A 22603-nucleotide genomic window follows, 5' to 3' on the forward strand; every position below is an offset into this window, starting at 1 on the left:
TCAGCAAGCGTGTACAATCATTAAAATGTAAACATAAAATTACTTTGTACGATATAAAAAATAAATACAAATTTTATAAGTATGTTATGATCAGTAACTAATCTATAATCAAAAGAAAATCGTAAAAAATAAATGAATAATAATAATAATGATTACACCTAAAAATTAAAAATAAGTTAATAGGAGTTTAAGGAAAATTTAAATTAAAGACCAGTTGTTTTTTTTTCTAATTTTTATTTTTGGTGCCCCAAGAAGTCCTAACGGTCTTGTCAAAGGGCACCGCGGAAGTGCATTTAACCAGGGAGTTCATGCCTCCTTCCTTACCGTGACGCGAAAATTTGTCCAGAGCTCGTTTCGAACTTGGATCTCCTGCTTATAAAGCAAATGCTCTAATCACTGCGCCACGCCACATTAAAAAAGTTAATAAGATAGATTTTAAAAAAGTAAAAAAAAAAAAGAAGACGAAAAAAGAATCTTAAAAAGAATTTAATTAACATCGTTAAGAAGTTTTTGTTTTAGTTTTTGTTTGAATAGAGAAAGCGAAGAACAATTTTTCAACTGGTTATTTAACAAAGTGTTCCATAATTTAGAACCTCTGATGGCAATAAAAAACTTAGTAACCAAATAGTGCATTTTAGGTTGCTCATAATTGTAATTTGAAAACCTTGTAGGGTACTCGTGGTTAATTTTATTGATAAGTGTATTAAATATTATAGGAGTTACTTTATTATAAAATTTGTACATAAATAAAAGAATTTGATAAAAAACTTGGTAACCAAATAGTGCATTTTAGGTTGCTCATAATTGTAATTTGAAAACCTTGTAGGGTACTCGTGGTTAATTTTATTGATAAGTGTATTAAATATTATAGGAGTTACTTTATTATAAAATTTGTACATAAATAAAAGAATTTGATTTAGGTTCAACTGAAAAACATTAAGTATGTGATGATTTTTAAATAGTTCTTTAGAATGTGTAAAACGACCTGCACCTGAAATAATTCTGAGCTGCACATTAGAGCTGCACCATGCAATATTTGAATAGTTTATATAACAATGTATGAGGGAGAAATATAAGATTTTTAAACAGTTTTGGTTTAATAATTGCTTAGCTTTGTATAGAATGTCAATATTTTTTTAAATTTTATCTTCTAGCGTTCTTATGTGTTCTCTCCATGTCAAGTTTTCGTCAAGTATCACTCCTAAAAACTTTAATGATGACTCTAATTATTTTAGAGTTACCAATATTAAGATCAGGAAGTTTTAATGGAATATTGTCTTTATCGTGAATTCTATGAAAAAAGTATACTTAGTTTTATTTAAATTTAAGGATAATTTGTTTGCCTTAAACCATTCCGCTAGATTTAAAAATTCCTTGTTTACTATTTTAAATAAAATGTTGACATCTTCATTAGAATAAAATAAATTCGTGTCATCTGCAAATAAAACTGAATTTAAAATGTTTGAAAACTTATGGAAGTCGTTTCATAAATAAGGAATAACAGTGGATCCAGATTGAGCTTTGGGGAACACCGCAAGTTATAGTCAAGTAATCAGCTTGACTATAACTTGCGGTGTTTCCCAAGGCTTGACTTTATAAAGCTTTAAATATATCGTGAACAATATTAATAATGGCATGGTCAGTTGAATACCCTGGCTGAAATCCAAACTGTTTATTATATAGAATATTATTTATATTAGGAAAAGTTAAAATTCGGTTATACATAATTCGCTTAAGGATTTTCGAGAAGCAAGGAAGAACTGAAATTGGTCTGTAATTTTCAGGATAAGAAATGTCTTCTGATTTGAAAATAGGTATGACCCTCGCAATTTTAAGTTTCTCCGCTAAAAGTTACAAGGATACAAAAAATTCATTTCTAAATAAGGTCAACTTTCTAAATGTAAGTTGATAAATGCGTTGATTACTTAATAAATGCATTGATTACATAAAAAATTGTTTTTTTTTATAGCAATGAGATCAAACCTCTCTCATGTTTAGGCTATGAAAAATGATTCGCTTGAGCGTCATAAATTCTACCCTCGAGATCAACAGTTGGTGCAAGTAATGGTACTTTTATCTCAATTTGTATGGTCAAGAGGGATTGTATGGTCCACCCATACAATCCCTCTTGAGATAAAAAATCTACTTGAACCAATTTTTATAAATTTAATGGTTTATGATTTGTTAAACAAATGTTTTTATCAAAATATCTAGAACTCAAATGTATTTCTTGGCAAGGAAACCATAGAAAGCATAGAAAGGGGTGCAAATTCAGCTATTATCCGTTTTAGAGATGGACACAATAGAGTATTAAAGATTCTAGAACAATTAGGAATCAATTTTATAAAGAGGAAGTTTTGAAAACTGAGGCAATAAATTTAGATAATTGACGCATTAGGCGATCGGAGAAGAAGTCCAAAGATACAGAGAAAAAGCGTAATTGTATTTCTACTAGCTCGGTTTGCTTGTAGAAAATTATAAAAAAATAGTAACTTTTATCAAAATTTTTTTAATAGAAAACTTATTTCATTTTTATTTTGCATTATTCTCTGCTTTCAATTTTTGAATAATTTTTTGTAAATCAAAACATGGTATTTAGAGTTCGACTTGAAAAAACATGATATTTTGAGCATTTGACTTGAAACTTTGAAAGTGTGCTTATATTGTTTGAAGATTTAGGGTGATCCAAAGATTTTATTTAAAACAAAGAATACTTAATTACAATCCCGTTAAAAGTGCAAATTTGCATTAGCATTTATAAAAAAAAATTATTTGATAATTTAAAATATAAATACTTTAATAAAATAATTTAAAATACAAATACTTTAATAAAATAATTTAAAATACAAATGCTTTTTTGATGAAATAAATTATGCCAATTCTATCAGTCATCCGAAACATAATGTATGACATAATGTTATACAATTTGGCGTTTGTTTTTTTTTAAATTAGTTATGATGTTTCAAAAATACCACTTTTAACGATCAAATCTCACACATTTTCCGCCATTATGAATTTCTTTTAAAAAAAATTTTTTAAATAGGAATTGATTATGGCGGAAAAAGTTATTTTTAATGAAAACTACATCATTTGATGTATTTTAGCAATTTTAACCAACTAAAAAGAGTTACAATTACAAATTTAAGAAAATATTTTATATCCTTACTATCATAATATTACAAATTGTTTATGATCATGATCATCTCATCTTTTACAAGATGGCTTTTTTGAAAAATTTTATACGGGGTTTGAGATCTTACTAGTCCTGGGTCTTCGCACTGTTCCGGGCCCGGTGCTATGCTACCATCATATGTTGTTATGCTATACTGTCTAATATTTGTAGATTTTGATTCGATCCATTGTATTCTTTTTTGTATTTAAAGTAACTGGATACACCAATTATATAAACTTTATATACAACAGTAATGGTATATAAACTTTAAAAAACGAAAAACTTTTTAATGAATGTTTTACCTTTAAATTATAATCACGTTTTTATTTTTCATTTTTCGTCATTTAAAAAATGGGAAACGTTTGCGCATGGGCTTCTCTTCAAAAGAACCGTTGTTTAAAAATGTTTAATCCATTTTAGTTACTTTTTTGTATTGATCCCTGCGTGTGTTTTGTTTGCACTGTTTTATTGACCTCTTTATAAACGATTTGTTTTTCTTTAACTTAAAGTTTAAGTTAATTAACATACATGAAATTAATTAAAAATAAACTTTTATTCGTCTCAAACTAGTCAAAGCAAATTATGTAGTTTTTTTTAAAAAAGCTTTTTTTTTTTAGCTTAAGATTTTTTGAAGCTCATTAAAAATGTAAACAGTGCATTTTAAACAGAAACAAATACCCCAGTGAGCATTTACATTTTCTACAACTATTCACGTAAGTTAAAAAATTCTTGACAACCACTTTGTAAACAAATTCAAGTCTTGTTTTTGAAAAACATTTTAAATTTGTAAAATTGTCCGTCTTTAATACCGGTTATAAACTAGAGCACGGTATTAGGAAAAACTTAATGTTTACACAGGTTTATCCGGTAATAGTCTGTAATAATTAATTTTAAACCAGCAAGCCATTTATGAGTTTTAAAAGCATCCAAGCCTTAACAATTTTTCCTAAAATATAAAACCAATGAGTTAGGGAATCTCTTATAGTTAATTGAAACCTTTTTTTTATTTAGTCTCACAAATTATTTGCTTACTTTTTTCAACTCGTTTTTCTAATACGCTGCAATCTGTAACAATTTAAAAATAAACTATAAATCATTTTACTAAAAATTTTTGTCATTTTTAGATTTTCTTCAATGAGTTAAAACGTCTCTAAACATTTTGTGTCGTTTTTAAATTTTTTAGTCGATTAAAACGACTCTAAATTTTTGAAAACTTATCTATTCCTTCTGGTAAACCAGAAAAATAAGATTTTCAAAAAATTAATTTCTTTTGTCTTAATTATTTATAAAAAAAAAAACATAATTTATTTTATTTGCTTTGGTATGTATATCATTTTGTTAGCAATAAAAACATTTGTTTTGGAAACATGCAGCGTTGTTTAAGAAAGCAGTTTTTGATATTTTAGTTTAGAAAATCAATATTCAAACAATAAGAAGTAGGTTTGTACGTTGTGGTACGTATGCGTTGTAAAGAAGTTAAGACTTTTTTTATCATTACGATTTAAACAAATACAACTAATAAGTTGTTTAAAAATATTTTAAAGTTTCTTTTTGCCCAAGTGCTACATGTGACATATGACGTTATTATACACAGTTTTTCAAACTTAGACCGACCAAATTCCTTATTAATTAACTTACTTTTGACTAATTTATGCCGTTTAATTAACTTACTCTTGACTAATTTATGCCGTTTAGAAAGTAATTACAGTTTTAAAGTTTATTGAGTAAACTAAATATTTGTTTGTTGTTTAATGTTTAGCACCTGGATGCTAAATCTTACCTTGATAGTGTCATCATTGTTTTGTGAACTTTCATCTTAAATTGTTTACCAAAAAATAATCTAAAAAACATGAAGCTATTATTGCAAAGTGTTTAATTTTATAAATACTTGGTCAGCTTTCTTGTACTTCACTACTTGTTGTTTTATAACTTTTAAAACAACCAAACCATCCTTTAATTGCAACTAGAAATTAAAACTACACATAACCAAAATTTAAAAAAAATGCCATTCCTGAGGTAAACCCTATTCTAAAAAAAAAGGGGCAGTTCTCTTTTAAAAGCCGATGTTCTGCGTTAGACGTTTAGGTTATTAGTCTTTTAAGTTATACTAGCTTTTAAAAGTATAAAAAATTGTTGAGTTTCTTGTTTTGGCTGTCTAAATGGTCATGCAGGCTGTCTAATTAAAAGTTATGTGGGTTGTCTAGTTGAAGGTTATGTGGGTTGTCTAGTTGAAGGTTAGGTTTGTTTTTAAGTAAAAAGTCACAATGATCAAAAAAAAAATTTGAAAACTTTATAGTTTATTTTTATTTTTTAAATCTTTTTAATTCAAAAGTATTTTTTTCATCAAGACATAAGTTCATTTTATGTTGCCGCAATCGCAACAGCTTTTTAAAGCTATTAATAGACCAAGCTAATTATAACAAGCTACCACCGTTAAGATATTTGTTTTCTAAAATGTGCTTTTTTGATTTCCGAATCTTTTAAATTCTTTGAAGCCTTAGGCTCTCCTCAAATCCTTGATAAAGAAATATCTCACGTAATTTAAATGAAATACTATTAACTAAACATTTTTTTAATTTTAACTAAATTAGATTAAGGAGATATACTCTCGCGGATTCTCGCGGACTTCCGATGATTTTCATGAGTAAAGCCCAAAACCTGCTTTTTTTTTAACTTTAAAGAAATGTATAAATTATACCTAGAGTCTTCCACGTTACTAATGTTTTTTATAAAAATAATGCTTAATTACACTATTTCACCAGTTAGTTAATGAATTACTTTTTAAAAAGCTACAAGCCGACAGAGATATTATGCAATGTACTTGATGTACGTAATGTTGGTATGCATCATAGCGAAAAAACACACATATTTCTCTGCAGGTAACCTAATTGAGCAACCACGCTTGATAATTTAACATACGCGTCCGGAGAAACTTTTTTTCAAAATAACTAAAAGACATAGTTTGATAAAAATAAATAATCTTTTGCGATCTCTATTAGCGTGTAAATAAATTCATAAAAGTGGTTGCATCTGATGCAACAATCTTACTCTAATTTACAAAACTACATATATAGTTTAAATTATTTATAAATAAATAATCCCTTCTTAGGGTCATTGGAACACAATGCAGTGGGGAGCGCAAGCAATGAGTTTTTAAAATTTTGGTATCAGTATTCGGTAATTGTGTTTTTTCTGTATGACACGGACCGTTGAAAATAACAAATTTCTTCTAAAAGACTTGGCGGATCATTTTCTACTGAATGAAAGTTTTCAATAATTCTTTCTTTACGTTTCCCTGTTTTAGGAACTGAAACTGAAGTTCTTGAAAGTATGTTTTCTGTTTTTGACTGAAAAAAGGATTCAGAATAAAATAGCTGCTTATCAATTACACGGCAACACGGTCTAAACAAAACTTTGTAAAACTTTCGAAATCTATTATTTATTCCATATAATATTGGGTTAAGAACAGAGTTTGTGTAAGTCAACCAATAACAAATAGTCGACCAAGTTCCACTCACAGAGACCTTATCAAATGCCTTGCATAGCCAGACAATTTGGTTTGGAATCATACAAATTGCAAAAAGAAAAACAATGATTAAAAAAAGTTTGAATATTGATACAGTCTGTTTCTGCCTTTTTTGAGAATTACTGCTTTTATATCTTGAGCCCATCACTGTTTTTCCGTATGCTCTCAATTTTATAAACAAATTTGTGTTAATACTGTTCCCTGAAAGTTTTAGAGGGTTGTTGGTAAACGATAAATATTGTTTTTCCGAAATTTTTATAAACTCATCGTTTTGCTTTTTAATTTCTATAATCGCAACTATATAAAAGGCTGACATAACAGGTAATGGTATGCCGTACTGTATAACAAACATAGATACAGTATAGATTGAACTTATTTGTTTTGACCACTTTTCTTCGCATTGTGGTAAATTACCATGTTCAACAATATGTAAATTGATTGCATAGGGAATAACTGATGCAATCGATATCAAATGAAATATCCAAATAATCATCTTTGAAAACTTTTTTAGTTGAATGTATTTAAATGGATACTTTATTGCTATAAATCTTTCAAAAGATAAAAACAGCAATGTCTCTGTCACAGATATTAATGCCCATGTTGCTAATGGATACATAATATAGCATCCGTAAGAACCGAGCGGAAAATACCCGATATTAATTTCAATAACTTGAAGTGGTATTGACGTAACGACTAAGAAAAAGTTACAAAATGCAAGATTGCAAACCAAATATTCGGATAATCCCAAGTGTTTCCTTTTGGATCGTAAAACTGATACTAAGAAAATGCCATTACCAAACATCGCTAAAACAGCAATACTGATAAAAACTACATTTTGAACTTTCAATGGAATGCTGTTATCTTCTGCAAATAAACTTGAATTGTTCATAGCGCCTTCATCTAAACGAAGTATTTTTTCCCATAAAAACTTGTCAACGAGAAGCGTATGCTTATTAGCGTACTTTAAAACGTATTTTTATTTTAAGGTAATTTGTATTTATGTTAGTTGACTTTTGTCTAATTCATTCACAAACAAACATGTCAGTCGAACTTATCCGTATTCAAACAAAAAAAAATTATTTATTTTTGAATTAAGGAACTTTTATTTACAATAAATAATAAATAGATAGTAATACAAAGTTAAAATTGCGGAAATAAACAGGAAGTAAAAAAGTCAAGTGTCAGTAAACTTTTTTTTTCAAATGTTGAATGTAAAAATGAGAGAAGTCAAGCATTTTTTAAAATTGTAAAGAAAAATATTTATCATTCAAGAAGTATTAAAACAAACAACTTTTAGATACACACTTTAACTACATATATTTTGGTTACATTCATATACATTGGTTACATGTATTTACTTTAAGTAAGCATATTTATTGTATTTATAAGAAATTAAAGTAATTTTTGTCTAAAATACAGAACCGATTTTTGCGATAAAAAATCATTTTGTTGCTAAGTACATTAAAGAAAATTTTTTCCAAAAAAACGATCGGTTAATATTCGAAACTCTTTCTATGAGACGGAGTAAATTTATTAAATAATAAGTCATAAACACATAGATTTTTTTAATCTTTTTTAAAAAAAATAAAAAAACACAGTCTTAATTACTTCCTTTTTTAACTCATTATATAAATATATATATATATATATATATATATATATATATATATATATATATATATATATATATATATATATATATATATATATATATATATATATATATATATATATTGAATATGCAAATTGTTCATCTGATTAAAAGCTAATGTTTTTATAAAAGGTATCGAAGAATACCGAAAAGTCAGTTAATCTCATTGAACAAACTTTTACCGCAGATAAAATCAAAACAAAGAAAGATGAAAAAGAACGGCAAAATTTAAAAAATATTTCTTATTAATAAAAGTTAAACTCATTAATATTTAAAAATTATTCATTATAAAAAACTTATTAAAATCTTCTTAATTAATTATAAAAACATTAGGGGTCGTTTTTCCAGCGGACTTTAATGTCAGGATTTGAAAGTAAATAAGCTTTAAAATAAAAGTACAAAAAACACATTGATTACTTTTGCAGGTGTTTAAATCAATTTACCTCCATAGGAACTTCCAATTTTCACTTTTGAAGTGTTATATATATATGTTTTGAAGTATATATATATATATATATATATATATATATATATATATATATATATATATATATATATATATATATATATATATATATATATATATATATATATATATATATATATATATATATATATATATATATATATATTTATGTTTGTTTATAATGATAATAATTAATTATAAAAATAATAATACACAATGCAACAGTTATATAATTTTTAATATTTCCAAACTACTGAAAAAGCTATACATAAAATGAACTGATGTTGATAAATCACAAAATTTACAACCTTTTTTATTCATTTAAAAAATACCATTCAAATTAAATTGTTCAAGTAAACAACTAATTTTTATCAACTTTTAAAACTTTTTTCTTTTAAACGTTTTGCATATCTGTTTTCTATATGTGTATTTTTAATGTTTAAAGCATCTATAAAATTTTAAACCTTTTGAGCTTTGCCAACATCACCTTAATTACACACAATTGCCGCTATCCTATTCCACTTATGTTAAAGTACTTCACACGTGTTATAAAATTAGGTTTGTCTTAATGTTCATTCCTTTCAAAGCAGAAGATGGAATCTCTTACAAAAAATTTTAAAAACGAGAATCAGAAACGTGCAGATGCATCAACGTGTATGATTATCAAAAAATTATTAAATTAAAAAAACTGCAATCAAAAATTATAAATGATCGTAATTAATATAAAAATTATTAATTACTGTAATTATCATAAACATTATAAAACATGATAATTAACATAAAAGTTGTAAATTTTATTAGTTAATATAAACATTAATTATAACAATTACAACTTAAAAAAATTATAAAAATGTTGCTTAAATGCTAAAAAAAAAAAAAAAATTACAATAAAGGACTAAAAATTAGGAAACAAAGAACACAAAGACAAAATAAAATAAAATTAAATAAAAATGATTTATCCAATGAACAGTTTCTATTTATTTCCAATAAAAAATGCCAACAAATTATTATAATATTGGCTTTTTCTATTTCAGATAATTGACTCCGCCTCGTAAAATTACTTTCATTAAAGTACCGTTTTTTTTGCCAGAATAGTTTAGCAGTTCTGGATACAGTTATGTAAAGTTTTCACTCTAAATTTACTGCGTTTAAACATTTATCCACTTAAAACAAAAAGACATCTTTTTTATAATGAATCATATTGTTGAATGGAGGTTTAATGAATGAAACAAACCAACTTCACGAGAGCGACAAGAAACAGTCAAATAAGCATAAGCTTAACGAATGACAGGTATGGAAAATAAATGTACCACTTACTTTTCTGCTAAAAAATACAAAACATTTCAAGTAAAAAATTCCAATTTACAAGTTTAAATTTTTAAAATAAGTTGTAATATCTTTAGAAAATTTCACATAATTATCTGCACGTTTGTGTTTTATATAACGCATACTTATTATTACGTTACGTCTCAAAGCAGTTTACATAAAAGGATTTCTTGAACAATTTTACGTTTACTTGTTGCATTAAACCTTTTTAAACATTTTTCTTCGCGTTTCAGTGATGAATTTCTATTGTCCTTAAAATATTTTATGCAATTGCATTGAGCTACGCGTTATGCTGTTTATAAATAAGTGTATATTTGTAAAAGGTAACACACGCAGTTATATTTAATGACGTTGTAAAGTTTATGTTATAAATATTAAGAAATATGTAAAATATAAGGAAAACGCAACTGAAAAATCAATAAAAAAAAATTTTCAAAAGGAAAAACAACATTAGAAATGCCCACTCGTAAAAATAAATAATTGCTCGGCGTCGGTCGCACATCTAAAAATCATCAATGGATGACTTAAAAAAAGGCTTTGTAACTCGATAAAAAAAGAAGGTATAAATAACTCCTTTTTAGCTGTTTTAATGTTCGATAAAGCTTCAGTTCTTTTTTTTTTTTTATATCAATAACTTTAAACCTTGTTTGTAAATATAAAACAGTTCTGATAATTTATTTGGCTACTAACCTGACTTAAAAACTGTTAAAAGGAGATAACCCTTTAAATATATGGAGGGGGTTCTAATTCTTTATTCATTATCAAAGTTTTGTTAAAGTATTTTGTCTCCAACTAAATCTGTTAAATAATACAAAAATTTCAATATTTAACAACATTAACGTATATTTAAATATATGTTTTTATATATATAACATATATATATATATATATATATATATATATATATATATATATATATATATATATATATATATGTATATATATATATATATATATATATATATATGTGTAGATGTATGTATATATAATGTATTTGTAAATGTATGTATATATAATATATACGCATATATATATATATATATATATATATATATATATATATATATATATATATATATATATATATATACATATATATATATATATATATATAAATGTATGTATATATAATGTACATGTATATGTATGTATACATAATATACATGTATATAAATATATATATATATATATATATATATATATATATATATATATATATATATATATATATATATATATATATATATATATATATATATATAGATAAGTGTACGCATATCTAATGTACATGTATATGTATGCATATATAATATACACGTATATATACATATATATATATATATATATATATATATATATATTTATGTATATATATACATATATATATATATATATATATATTTATGTATATATATATATATATATATGTATATATATACATATATATACATATATATATATACATATATATATATATATATATATATATGTATATATATATATATATATATATATATATATATATATATATATATATATATATATATATATATATATATATATATGTATATATATATATATATATATATATATATATATATATATATATATATATATATATATATATATATATATATATATATATATATATATATATATATATATATATATATATAGAGAGAGAGAGAGAGAGAGAGAGAGAGAGAGAGAGAGAGAGAGAGAGAGAGAGAGGATAGAGAAATAGATAGATAGAAATAATACTGAATACTTCTTTTCTTAATAAAAAAATTAAAATTAAAAAGTCATGCAAAGTTTTTTATAAATAATTTTTGTAACATTCATTTATTTAACTTTGAGGCAAATAAGAATATATCAATGGCGTATCTAACATTGTTTGATGTTACCTCTGATGTCAAAAATGATGTCTTATAGAGTCTGGAAACAAAATTGCTCAAAAATTTTTAACTATATTATTACAATATATAAAACAAATGCATGACACATTGAGATGAGACAAGTTGCATACTGCAAAGTTTGGTTTTTTATTTAATAAATATTAAATGGAGCTACAATTTTGTAACTCTAATTTTAAATGAAAAATTTTGATCTTATTATTTTTAGTAACCATTTGATAAGTATTTGTTTTTTTATTAGTTTTTATATTTGATGAACGTTCCTTTTTTAAATGTGCTTTTAATAACTGACTATTTGTCGCATGAAAATTTTTTTAAATTTCCTTGGCAACAACGCTTTTAAAAAAACGCTACTTTATCTGACAAAAGAAATGTCGGACTAATTTAGCTGAATTTATTAAGCGTTTTATATAGCATCCATCGTGACCATATTTATTAAGAAAATAAATATAATCGTGTTTACTATGTAATTATAAGTTTTTTATCACAATCGAAATAATTTAGTCAATGCCTTGGCTGTCGCTCTAAGCTCTGAAAACGACAACCAAGACGTTCCAATATATACTAAATGTAAATCCGTTACTGAACATTTGAAGGAAGAGGATGCGATGGCTTAAAAACAAACTTATTTTATTAAATATTTTGTTTGTGTTTTGTGTAGAAATTACTTTGCTAAATTGTCTAACTTTTTATTCCCAAACTTAGAGTGAATTAGTGACAAGTGAACTAATCCTTTCTTTAGGAATTTATTTGTCCAACTTAATCATACTTTTTATAGAGATTTTGTGTGTGAGTTGTTTTTTGTTCTTCTTTTGTGTGTGTGCTGTTTTTTTTGTTCTTCTTTTGTGTGTGTGTTATTTTGTTCTTCTATTATTACAATATTGTGATTATAAGTAAAAAAAAGGTTTGTTAACAATATTAACTACTCACAAATTTTATATATTTAATGATATACAAAATAATTTACCTTAAACTTAAATAGTTTTTAAAAATATATTTTGTAGTATACAAATAATTTATCGCAAAGTATTACTATTGTTAGATGAACTCGGGAAACTCGCAGAAGACCAGTCTTGTCATCGAGAAAGCGTTTGTTAAAATATTTAAAATTTTTAATATTAGAACTTTTTAAAATTTTGATTGAAGTTTTCGAAAACTGTTTAATGTTAAAAATACGGAAAAGTTTGATCCTATTTTAAATATTTATAAAATAAACTTTATTTTAATGTTTGAAAAGTTTACATGGTCATTGCATTCTAATTTTTTTTTTTTTCAGAATCTGCATAGTTGGTAAGTTATTATCAATTCGATTGATTGAGGTTATAGATTTGATTGAGGTTATAAAAATAAACTTTAAATGTTTTTTTTGCTCAGATAAATAATTTAGAAAAAGTTCACGCATATCTTTTAACGATAGTTTAGCTTTTATTGGCGTTGGTAAAGAATAACTTTTTAAATAGTTTTTAATAATACTTATGTCAAATAGATATGTTTTGTAAAATATAAAAACAGAACCTTAAGTATAATTTTTTTCACAAACCTTAGCTAAATTTTTAGCTATTGAATGATTTCAAAATTTCTTTAATTTTAAGTGCTCTAAAATTATGGTTACGTACAATTATTATTATGCACCATATAAAGTTTATAACCCTCATTTCTCTTAGGAGTCGGGATTTAAAAATTTTAATGGACTACAGGGTGTAATTTGTTTTGGTTGTATTTAGAAAAAGAATTATTTTAAATCTAATTTTCAATTGCGTCAAATGTTACCATTATTATTATTTAATTGTTACCATTATTATTATTTTATTTCGTTTCTTATATTTTTTGGATTGGGTCGGTGTTTTTGCTTTTTATTAGTTTTTGTTTTTTTTTGTTGGTTCTGCAAGTAGATTTGTCACAGAACACCGCAGATGAGCATACAGAAAAGATGCAGATTTGGTACAGAAAAGATGTTGACTCACGCTTTGGTGGTGCGCCACCAAAGTATTTAACTTTTAAAAAATATATACAAATGTTGATTGAAAAAATTAAGAATGATTTTCTGTTTTGTTTTATTTTGTTTATAGTTTAATTTGATTTTATAATTATTATTTTTAATGAATCAATTTAAAGCACAACAACTTAAAATATATTGATATAGTATCATAAAAATATTTTACACATGTTCGAGCAATCCCAGCAAACATTGCTATAGTGGATTTGCAGTGGACCTATAAAGACTTTTTAGGCGCTTTATTAGAGTTTTACTCATTGGGTACTTAGTGGACCATCAGTGGTCCACTAAGTACCTGTCTCTTTTTCAAGTTTTTAAGTTATTTTTTGCTTTACAAACAAAATGAAACCTAGTATTTTTTTAATAAATTGATAAAATCAAACAGTAAGATGTTAAAAAAATAAAAGCATTTTTTTTAAATAAAAAAGTTTAGCTAAAAAAAAAAAAGAATTGGTTAGGGATCTGTTTTTTTACTTAATATAAGAATCATAACCCAGGTTACTTTAAACAAATAAAAAAGAAACATAATTCACTCAAACAATGTGGTTAAAAACGCTTTACTAAATGATTTTTTAAGGAAAAATAAAAGAATACGATGTTGTACACCTTCAATGAGTTTTTGTATATTTACAAAAAAAAGATACTTCCCATTAGTTTAAGAATACTTCAAAAAATGTGTTTCTTAACAGAATTATTTTGTAATTGATGACAAGATCATTAAATTAATGATTTTGTTTTGACGATAATAAAATCAAGTTACAAAAAATTTCTGAGCTCGAAAGAAAAGTAAGATTTTTGTTTAAATAAATTCTGAGCTCTATATGATATCAAAAATTTAAGATATTTGCTTAGTCAACTCCTGAGCTCTAAATATGTTATTTTTTTAGGTGAATGATCAGAGTATGTAGGAAAAAATCAGTAATATAATGATATAATCTAAAAAAAATTTATTGTAATGAAAATTTTACATATTAAACGTTTTTCACATTGTTTGACATGTTCGTTGTCTTGATTATTAACTCCTTTAGGTTTGAGTTTTGCTTGTTAGAAGTTAGACTTTATCACTATTTTAGGGGGGTGGGGGTGGGGACAATCTCCCCCCCCCCCACTTTTTTTCTGAAGGACCTATTTTTTTTTTTAAAGAAAATTTTAGATATAGAGGACTTTTTTTTGAAATTGTGCCCTCCACTTCAAAACCCGTATCGTCGGCCATGACCATACTAACAAGTTAGTTCTTCGTCGTCGTAGTTTTTATTGTTAAACTGTCACGATTATATTAAACTTAACTTTTTTAATTTAGTATTAAACTTAGTCAATCATAGTTGAAAACTGTCTTTAACTTCTCAAACTTTGCTTTAATATTTTTTAACTTTAACTCCTTTTTTAAGGCACTCATTAACACTGTTATCAAGCTGCTGTTAGGGTTGTTAATAACATTTTCATCAAACTGTTATTAGGGTTGTTAATAACACCGTCGTTAAGCTGTTGTTAGGGTTGTTAATAACACTGTTATCAATATATTGTTAGGGTTGTTAATAACACTGTTATCAAGTTGTTGTTAGGCTTGTTAATAACTGGCAGAAGTTTCAAAAAGACTAAACAAATATTTGGAAATTTTTAATTAAACTAATGTTAAATAAAGGCAGATATGAGATTTACATTAAGATTATTCATTACTAGATCAGTTAGTTTATCATAGAGGATGCACGTTCATCTTTATAGTAAACTAATAGATCCAGTGAGAGCTAATAGATCCAGTCCCTATCCATTTTTTTACCATTATAAAACCAGACGACAAAATTAAAGCTTTTATTGGTCAGAAAAATCTAAATCAGGTGGCTAGCAAAAATGAGTAGAATTAAATGGTATGCATACCAAATATAATACCATTATTATAATAGTTTGTTGTAAGATGCGTTTCTATTCTGGTATTGATAAACTATAATCTCACTGACAACTTTTCTTGAGTTTTCTTACACAAAGAAAAAGCATTTTCATTTCAAACCATTTTGTTACTTGCTACAACGGTAGAAAATCAAAAGGTTTACTGCTACTATGGAAGTACATAAATAACCTTCACTGAGTCCCTTCTTTACGTTAGAATAAATAAAAAAAACCTTGATACATCTACTACAGCAGAAGCAAATCAAAAAATTAACAGCTACTATAGCAAGTACCTGTATTTATCATCTCTCAGATACACATTTGTCTAAACATTCAAAATAGTTAAAAAATCAGAGTTAGAAAGCGAGAGAAACGAGATTGTTTGTCTCTATAAAAGAAAGTTTACAACAACTGAAATTTTTAATTATTTAAAATATCACAAGTTGTTGCAAGTGGCCGCTAGTTGGTATATAGTGTCATAAAATAATTTATGGAAACTGGAGATGAAATACCACCAAAAAGAACAGGGAGAAAAAGAATAGTTCGTACTAAAAATTCATAAAGGTTATTCTTGAAAGAATAAGACGAAATCCCACTTGATCAGGAAAATCAACTACGAAAAAATTTAGAACCGATTCCAAAACCATCAGAAGTTAAATTAAAACAGACTAAGGAATGAAGACTTATAAAAAAAACAATTATCTGGTGGTCTGACAAACAGAAATAAGTTTCTTTATAATTTTTTTTCCTTCCAGAATCATCCCAAATATTGGATATGTTTTTATTTACAATATTGGAGGCAGAGACATTGTTATTAGTCTCAAAGTAACATAGATGATGTCATATGAAACATCATTTTATTTGGTTTGTTATAAATTGTAAGCGCGTTTTATATATATATATATATATATATATATATGTAAAAGATGGCTTGAAAGAAAAATTAAAAAAGAACTAAATAGTGAAAAAGTTTTTACAAATATTTTTAAACTTAAAACTTTAACTTGCGACATTGACTTCTCATTGTTTTTTATTTGATGTTAAGAAATTTAATTTGTATTCGATATTAAAAAATTTAAGGTGGTACTAGCCCATAAAAATTAAAACAGTCAATTTATTTAATTTTGATGCAATTTTTTTTTAAACTATGTGCATTAAAAAATTATTTAGAGTAAATATAATAAAAAGTATTAGTATACTCGAAAACATGCCGAGTCAGCAAAAAGTATACAATTTTAACTATATTTTTAAACAAGGATTTCTCATGAAATAGTCAGTGTGTGAAGCTAAAATTTTGCAAAAAGGTTAACAACATGTTGATTGAGGGATTTGACCAGAATCACCATCAGAACTTTTACAGAATCAAAATGGCTGCACTTTAAAAAATAATTTTTAATTTTTAAGTAAATTTTGTGCTGCTAATGTCAATATCTCGACAACAGCTAACTATAAAAGTCTCTTTTTGGTCAAATCCCTTCACAGTAACCTAATGAACAATCTGTGAAAATTTTAGCCATAATCTCCAAGTATTCAAAAGATATTCTTGTTCAAAGTTTAAAAATCTGTTAACAGAGAAAACGCAAGAAAACAAAATAAAACAACTTTAACAATATATATTTTTAAAAATTTCCAGACACATAGGAGTCATCCTTGCTAAATCCTTTTTTTATACCTCTCAATATTTTCCTTCTTGATTTTGTCACTTCTTTTTCCTTCCTTTCCATATGAATGACGCAATTTTTGTCTTTTTTTAATTGCACCAAGAAGGAAATATTTTCCACAATGAAATCCAAGTTGCTTAAATGTTTCTTTATGGGAAACGTAACCTCCATTAAAAGATATAACTGCAGAGAAAACAGCTAACTCTAAAACATTTTTTGAAACAAAATGTGTTTTGGGGCATTTTTCCCAGATTATTTGATTAAATGACTCATTAGGATTTTGGGTATAGCTGTGTAAACATTTTGACAAAAGATTGTCCGAACTAAGTTCCATAAATATTGGGTGTAATAGGTCTTTTATAGCAACTGGTAAGTTTAACTTGTTTTTATAAGTGCATTGTCCTGCAATCTTATCCCTTTGCCATTCGCACCAGCTAGTATTAGTTCTGGGACAAAATTGATGACGCGTAGCTGCATCACCTTCGCAGCAGTGCCATAAAACTGCAAGTACAGCTTTTTTCATAGGGTAGAGTTTATCATTCTGACGAATAGCCATACCAAAGTAATTCTGCATTAGGTTAATACTTGCATCAGTTAGTCTTCAATTACCTGAGAGAGTTTTACTGTCATTCAACTTTTCTTTTTTTTTTATTGCACGTAAATTCCGAAGTCTTGTTCCAAGTCTCTTTTGAACATGACCGAGACACTCTAGTTTTTCTGGTATCAACGTTTCTCCATAAGGTCTTGCTTCCCTTACTTTGCTGTATGCTTTAGTGTCCCAATCTCCTATGTAATGACTGTACCTTAAGTTAAACTTACTTAATGAAGAACAAAAAATTGAAATAGCACCAGCGGACTCCATAGCACCAGATGATTCGTGATGATTAATTGCACACTTATGTCTTGTTTTCCATAGTTCATAACCAGCTGATCCTTTTTTTTTGAAAAAATCTCACAAGATTTACAAAATTTTGACATAGTGTAATAGTCTAAGACCTTTTTATTATCCTTTGAAATTGAAGATACCACGCCATTCAGGGATAAATAACCCCTTTTTTGCCATGTTCTATCAATAGAAATATGACAGTCAACAATATCATTGCTACACGCATTGATGTTAATCATTTGACGCACTTCATGAGCAGCTTTTTGGGTACTTTTTTCAGCAGATTTTTTATATGCACAATAAAGAGTCTTATTAATTTTTTTATAAGTAGTTAATGCAATAGAAAATAGCATATTCATCATTGTTGTAAATGTTTTAATTCCAGCATGACCTTTGCCTATCTCGCAAAAAGCCATACCTGTGCGATAGTTAATTTCATGTGCTTTTTTTACAGTTTTACTTTTTTGTAAAGGTATATATTGAGGAGAAGTATAAGAAAATCTGCATGCTGAACAAACACTACATTTTATACATAATTTAAGTGAAAACCCTTTGTGTTCATTTTTATTATGTGTAAGCTTAACAGGTGAGCTACACTCAGAACAGCGTGAGAACGCCTGAAATAAATCTTTCATAATGCCAAAATGTATAAATATAAAAAAATTAAGGTCGTTAGATGTCTGTTTGTTTTTAGCTGAACTGCCAATACAATTAACTGCTTTGTTTAACTTTTTAGCACTTGTACTATTAGTACTACTAAACATATTTGAATAAGAAGCACTTTCAGGTGAAATGTTTTGTTGATCAGACATTTTATGTTGATTTCCATGAAAATAATTTCTTTTTCTTTTTTTGCTATTTTTTTTTATTTCCCATCTAAGAACAAAGCAGTAAAATGTGAAAAATAAATGCAATAAATTCAATAAAATAATCATAACAAGCTGTTATTGATACACTGTTATAAATTCATCTCCTTCTCACTATACAATTCAATTTAATATTATTAATGAAATTAACGTATTTGCAAAGTTGATATAAAGTAAAGGAGATATATACGAAATGTAGAATAATAATAGAAATTAATTGTTTGATGAAATTTATGGAAAGTTAGCCCAAAAGTAAGCATTATTTATTGTTGCTATGCGGTTGCTAAGGGCTTCTTTTTGAGATCATATTACCAAATTAACATATTCTGTCACTAAATTACTTAAAAACATAGTAAAACTATACATTTTTGAAATCTACAATGATTCTATTTTTCAAATTTAGAAAAAAAAAAATCTGAAAATTTTGAAATTTGTCGGGCTAGTACCACTAAATATGAAAAAGTGCAAACATTTTGTCTTTCATTGCACACATTTTTGACAAAATTGAGTCAACTTTTATTAAAATCAAACATCAAAATAATTCTTTGTTTACTTTTTAGCAAAAAATTTTTTAATCAAAGTTAAATTAAAAAAAAAAAGAAAATTTAGACAACAAGTTTAAAAAAAACAAATAAAGCAAAAACTTCCATATAAAGGTATATAACTTATATAAACCAAAATTGATTAGGTTATTATATAAAGGTATATAACCTAAATAAACCAGAGTTGGTTGGGTTATTTAATTCTTTTTACAGAAAAATAATTACACCTTTTAAAAACGGCAAAACAATTATTTAAACATACAATAAACTAAATCTTAAAACCAAAAATTTTGAAACATTCCTGTATATCATTTAAAAATACAAAGGTTTTTAAAATAGCAAATTGCTGATTTTACCAAGAACACTTGGTAATTTTAACTATTGCAAAATATTGCAAAATAAGAAATTTAGTATAAAAGTTAACATTTTAACAAGATTTAATTGTGAGAGAACAAAAGCAAATTAATTTAATATGTTTACAATGACGCACTGCGGCGTATTTAGTATAATCTGTTTGCAATGATGCATTGCAATATATTTAGCAATACATAACTAAAAACTTCTTTACACCAATGTTTTATTTGCAGTATAAATCTGTATTCAACATACGTTTTATTTTTAGTATAAACCTGTTTTCATCATACGTTTTCTACTACTTTGTACAAAAAAATCTATAGAACATAGAAAAATTTGAAAATGAAAAAAAAAATAGACAAATATATATATATATATATATATAGGAGCGATTTTCATAGCAAAAAAAAAAGAGTTTAAAAACCAATATTACTGAGACACGAATCAATTATAATTATAAGATAAAAGTAAAAAAATCTTTTTTGATTTTGATGAGATCTTGAGGGTCCTCTTTGGAATTTAAATTCTTGACAGGTCCTAATATTTTTGAATTTTTTTTTTCTAAACCATATCAACCTTGGACTCAAAAAAAGCAGAAAAAAATGCTTGTTTCATAAATAAAATTTTTTAGTGAAAAAAATACTTGCAAAAATATACCTTAAAACCCCCGTTTTGTTGAGGACGGGGGTTTTTAATAAAAAAAACAACTCTACTTTTTTAATTTTAATTTTTTAATAAAAACAAATATTATTTTCAAAATCAGCATATTATTTTGCTTCTTTTAAGTATCAAGTTGATATAGTTTAGAAAAAAAAAATTTAAACAATATTAGGACCCATCAAAAATTTAGAATCCAAAGAGGAACCTCAAGAACTCATCTAAACTAAAAAAAAAAAGAGTAAGGTTCTTTTTTCACCAAAAGATATTGATTTGCTGCTCAGGCAAATTAAATTTCAAAAATTTTCAAAATCGCTCCACCCTAATATATATATATATATATATATATATATATATATATATATATATATTAACAGAAAAATCAAAAAAGTTATTAAAGATGGTAAGGATAAGCAGATAATATTTAACCAAAGCAAAAGAAATTGATAACATAATAAATTATATGCCACAATTGTTCAATATAATTATATGGATTTCCGTGATAAAACGACTTAAAACGAAAAGAAAGCTCAGGCTTTGATAGGACCAAATGATTATGTAGAAATGAAGATAATAAACCGAATTTATATAAAGATTCAAAATACTGCGGTTGATGCAGTTGGTACAGAGGCTTTAAGCATTTTATAAGATTTCGTAAAGCCTAATACTATTTCAGAATTAGTTCTATTTTTATTGCCGGAAATAAACAAAATATATAGAGTTAAAGATAAATTCATGTCAGGATGTCAATATATTAGTGTGTCAATATATGAGTCTGTTTCTTATATTATTTTTTAAGATAAAGAAAATTTTATACTCTAATTGTTAAGGAAGTTTGACTAGTGAATGTAATAAATATCTTATTTATGTATTTTTATAAGTATTTAAATGTACAAATAGTTATTGAAATGTATGTGAGACCGTCACTATGGAGTTCTCAGTCCAAAATCTTATTGCAAACATTATTTCTCAGAATGAAATTGAAAGGGAATTAGCCGTTAATAAAACCCTGTAAATTAAACAAAATAATCAGGAAATCAGAAGTTTAGCTTCCAGAGCATACAAAATTCCTAATTTAATCTAGCGTGCAACCGCATTAACTGACGTTATAACATGGAGAAAGATCTATGAATCCATCTTAACCTGTCAAATAAACATTGTTGAACTTCAAGCTATCCTGTCCCAGTAAGCACAGAACGTTTTTAAAAAGTTTAAAAAAATTATTAAAACGAATGTTAACGTTTTTTAAACGTTTTAAAAACGATCTGTGCTTACCGGGGTATTGTCCTATAGTATTCTAAAAATGTAACAAAATGCTTACTCTCGTAAAAGTAGCACACACAAAAAAAGTTTTTTTAGATAACTGCAGCTTTTAAAAGAGGTTTTAAGAAACGAGATTTATCCAAGCAAGATCATAAAACAGAGCGATAATTCTTTGTTTTAACAACACAAATAATCTCTCTTTTTTTTGTTTTGTTTTATAGAAAAATCTAAGGAGAACAAATTATAGGGATAATGAAATCAGTTCAATTTTTGATTATCAACTTTTAAGACAAAATAAACATATATAAAACCCGGCACATATACATTGGGAAAGGAAGAAGGCACCTTTTAAGTACCTCTCTAGATTTTTAAAGAAACTAAAATATAAATGAAATTACATTTATTACCACCTTTATTTGTTTTTGTTTTTTTAGCTGCCT

General features: G+C 25.7%; 1 protein-coding gene across 3 annotated transcripts; it reads right to left on the bottom strand.

The window, feature by feature from the left end:
• Positions 1-6133: 6133 nt before the first annotated feature.
• LOC105844455 (QRFP-like peptide receptor) lies at positions 6134-13245 on the bottom strand. Of its 3 annotated transcripts, none has more exons than XM_065792182.1 (2): positions 13022-13245; positions 6134-7598 (listed from the first exon to the last, which is right to left on the bottom strand). In XM_065792182.1, exon 2 carries the CDS (start codon positions 7585-7587, stop codon positions 6340-6342), a length of 1248 nt encoding a protein of 415 aa, XP_065648254.1. In that variant the 5' UTR covers positions 7588-7598; positions 13022-13245; the 3' UTR covers positions 6134-6339. The 3 variants fall into 3 exon arrangements, with proteins under 3 accessions (XP_065648254.1, XP_065648253.1, XP_065648252.1); XM_065792181.1 differs by lacking the exon at positions 13022-13245 and adding an exon at positions 9280-9569; XM_065792180.1 differs by lacking the exon at positions 13022-13245 and adding an exon at positions 9124-9196.
• Positions 13246-22603: the final 9358 nt, after the last annotated feature.

Source organism: Hydra vulgaris, chromosome 03, assembly GCF_038396675.1.
Source record: "Hydra vulgaris chromosome 03, alternate assembly HydraT2T_AEP".
NCBI classification, from domain to species: Eukaryota; Metazoa; Cnidaria; class Hydrozoa; order Anthoathecata; family Hydridae; genus Hydra; species Hydra vulgaris.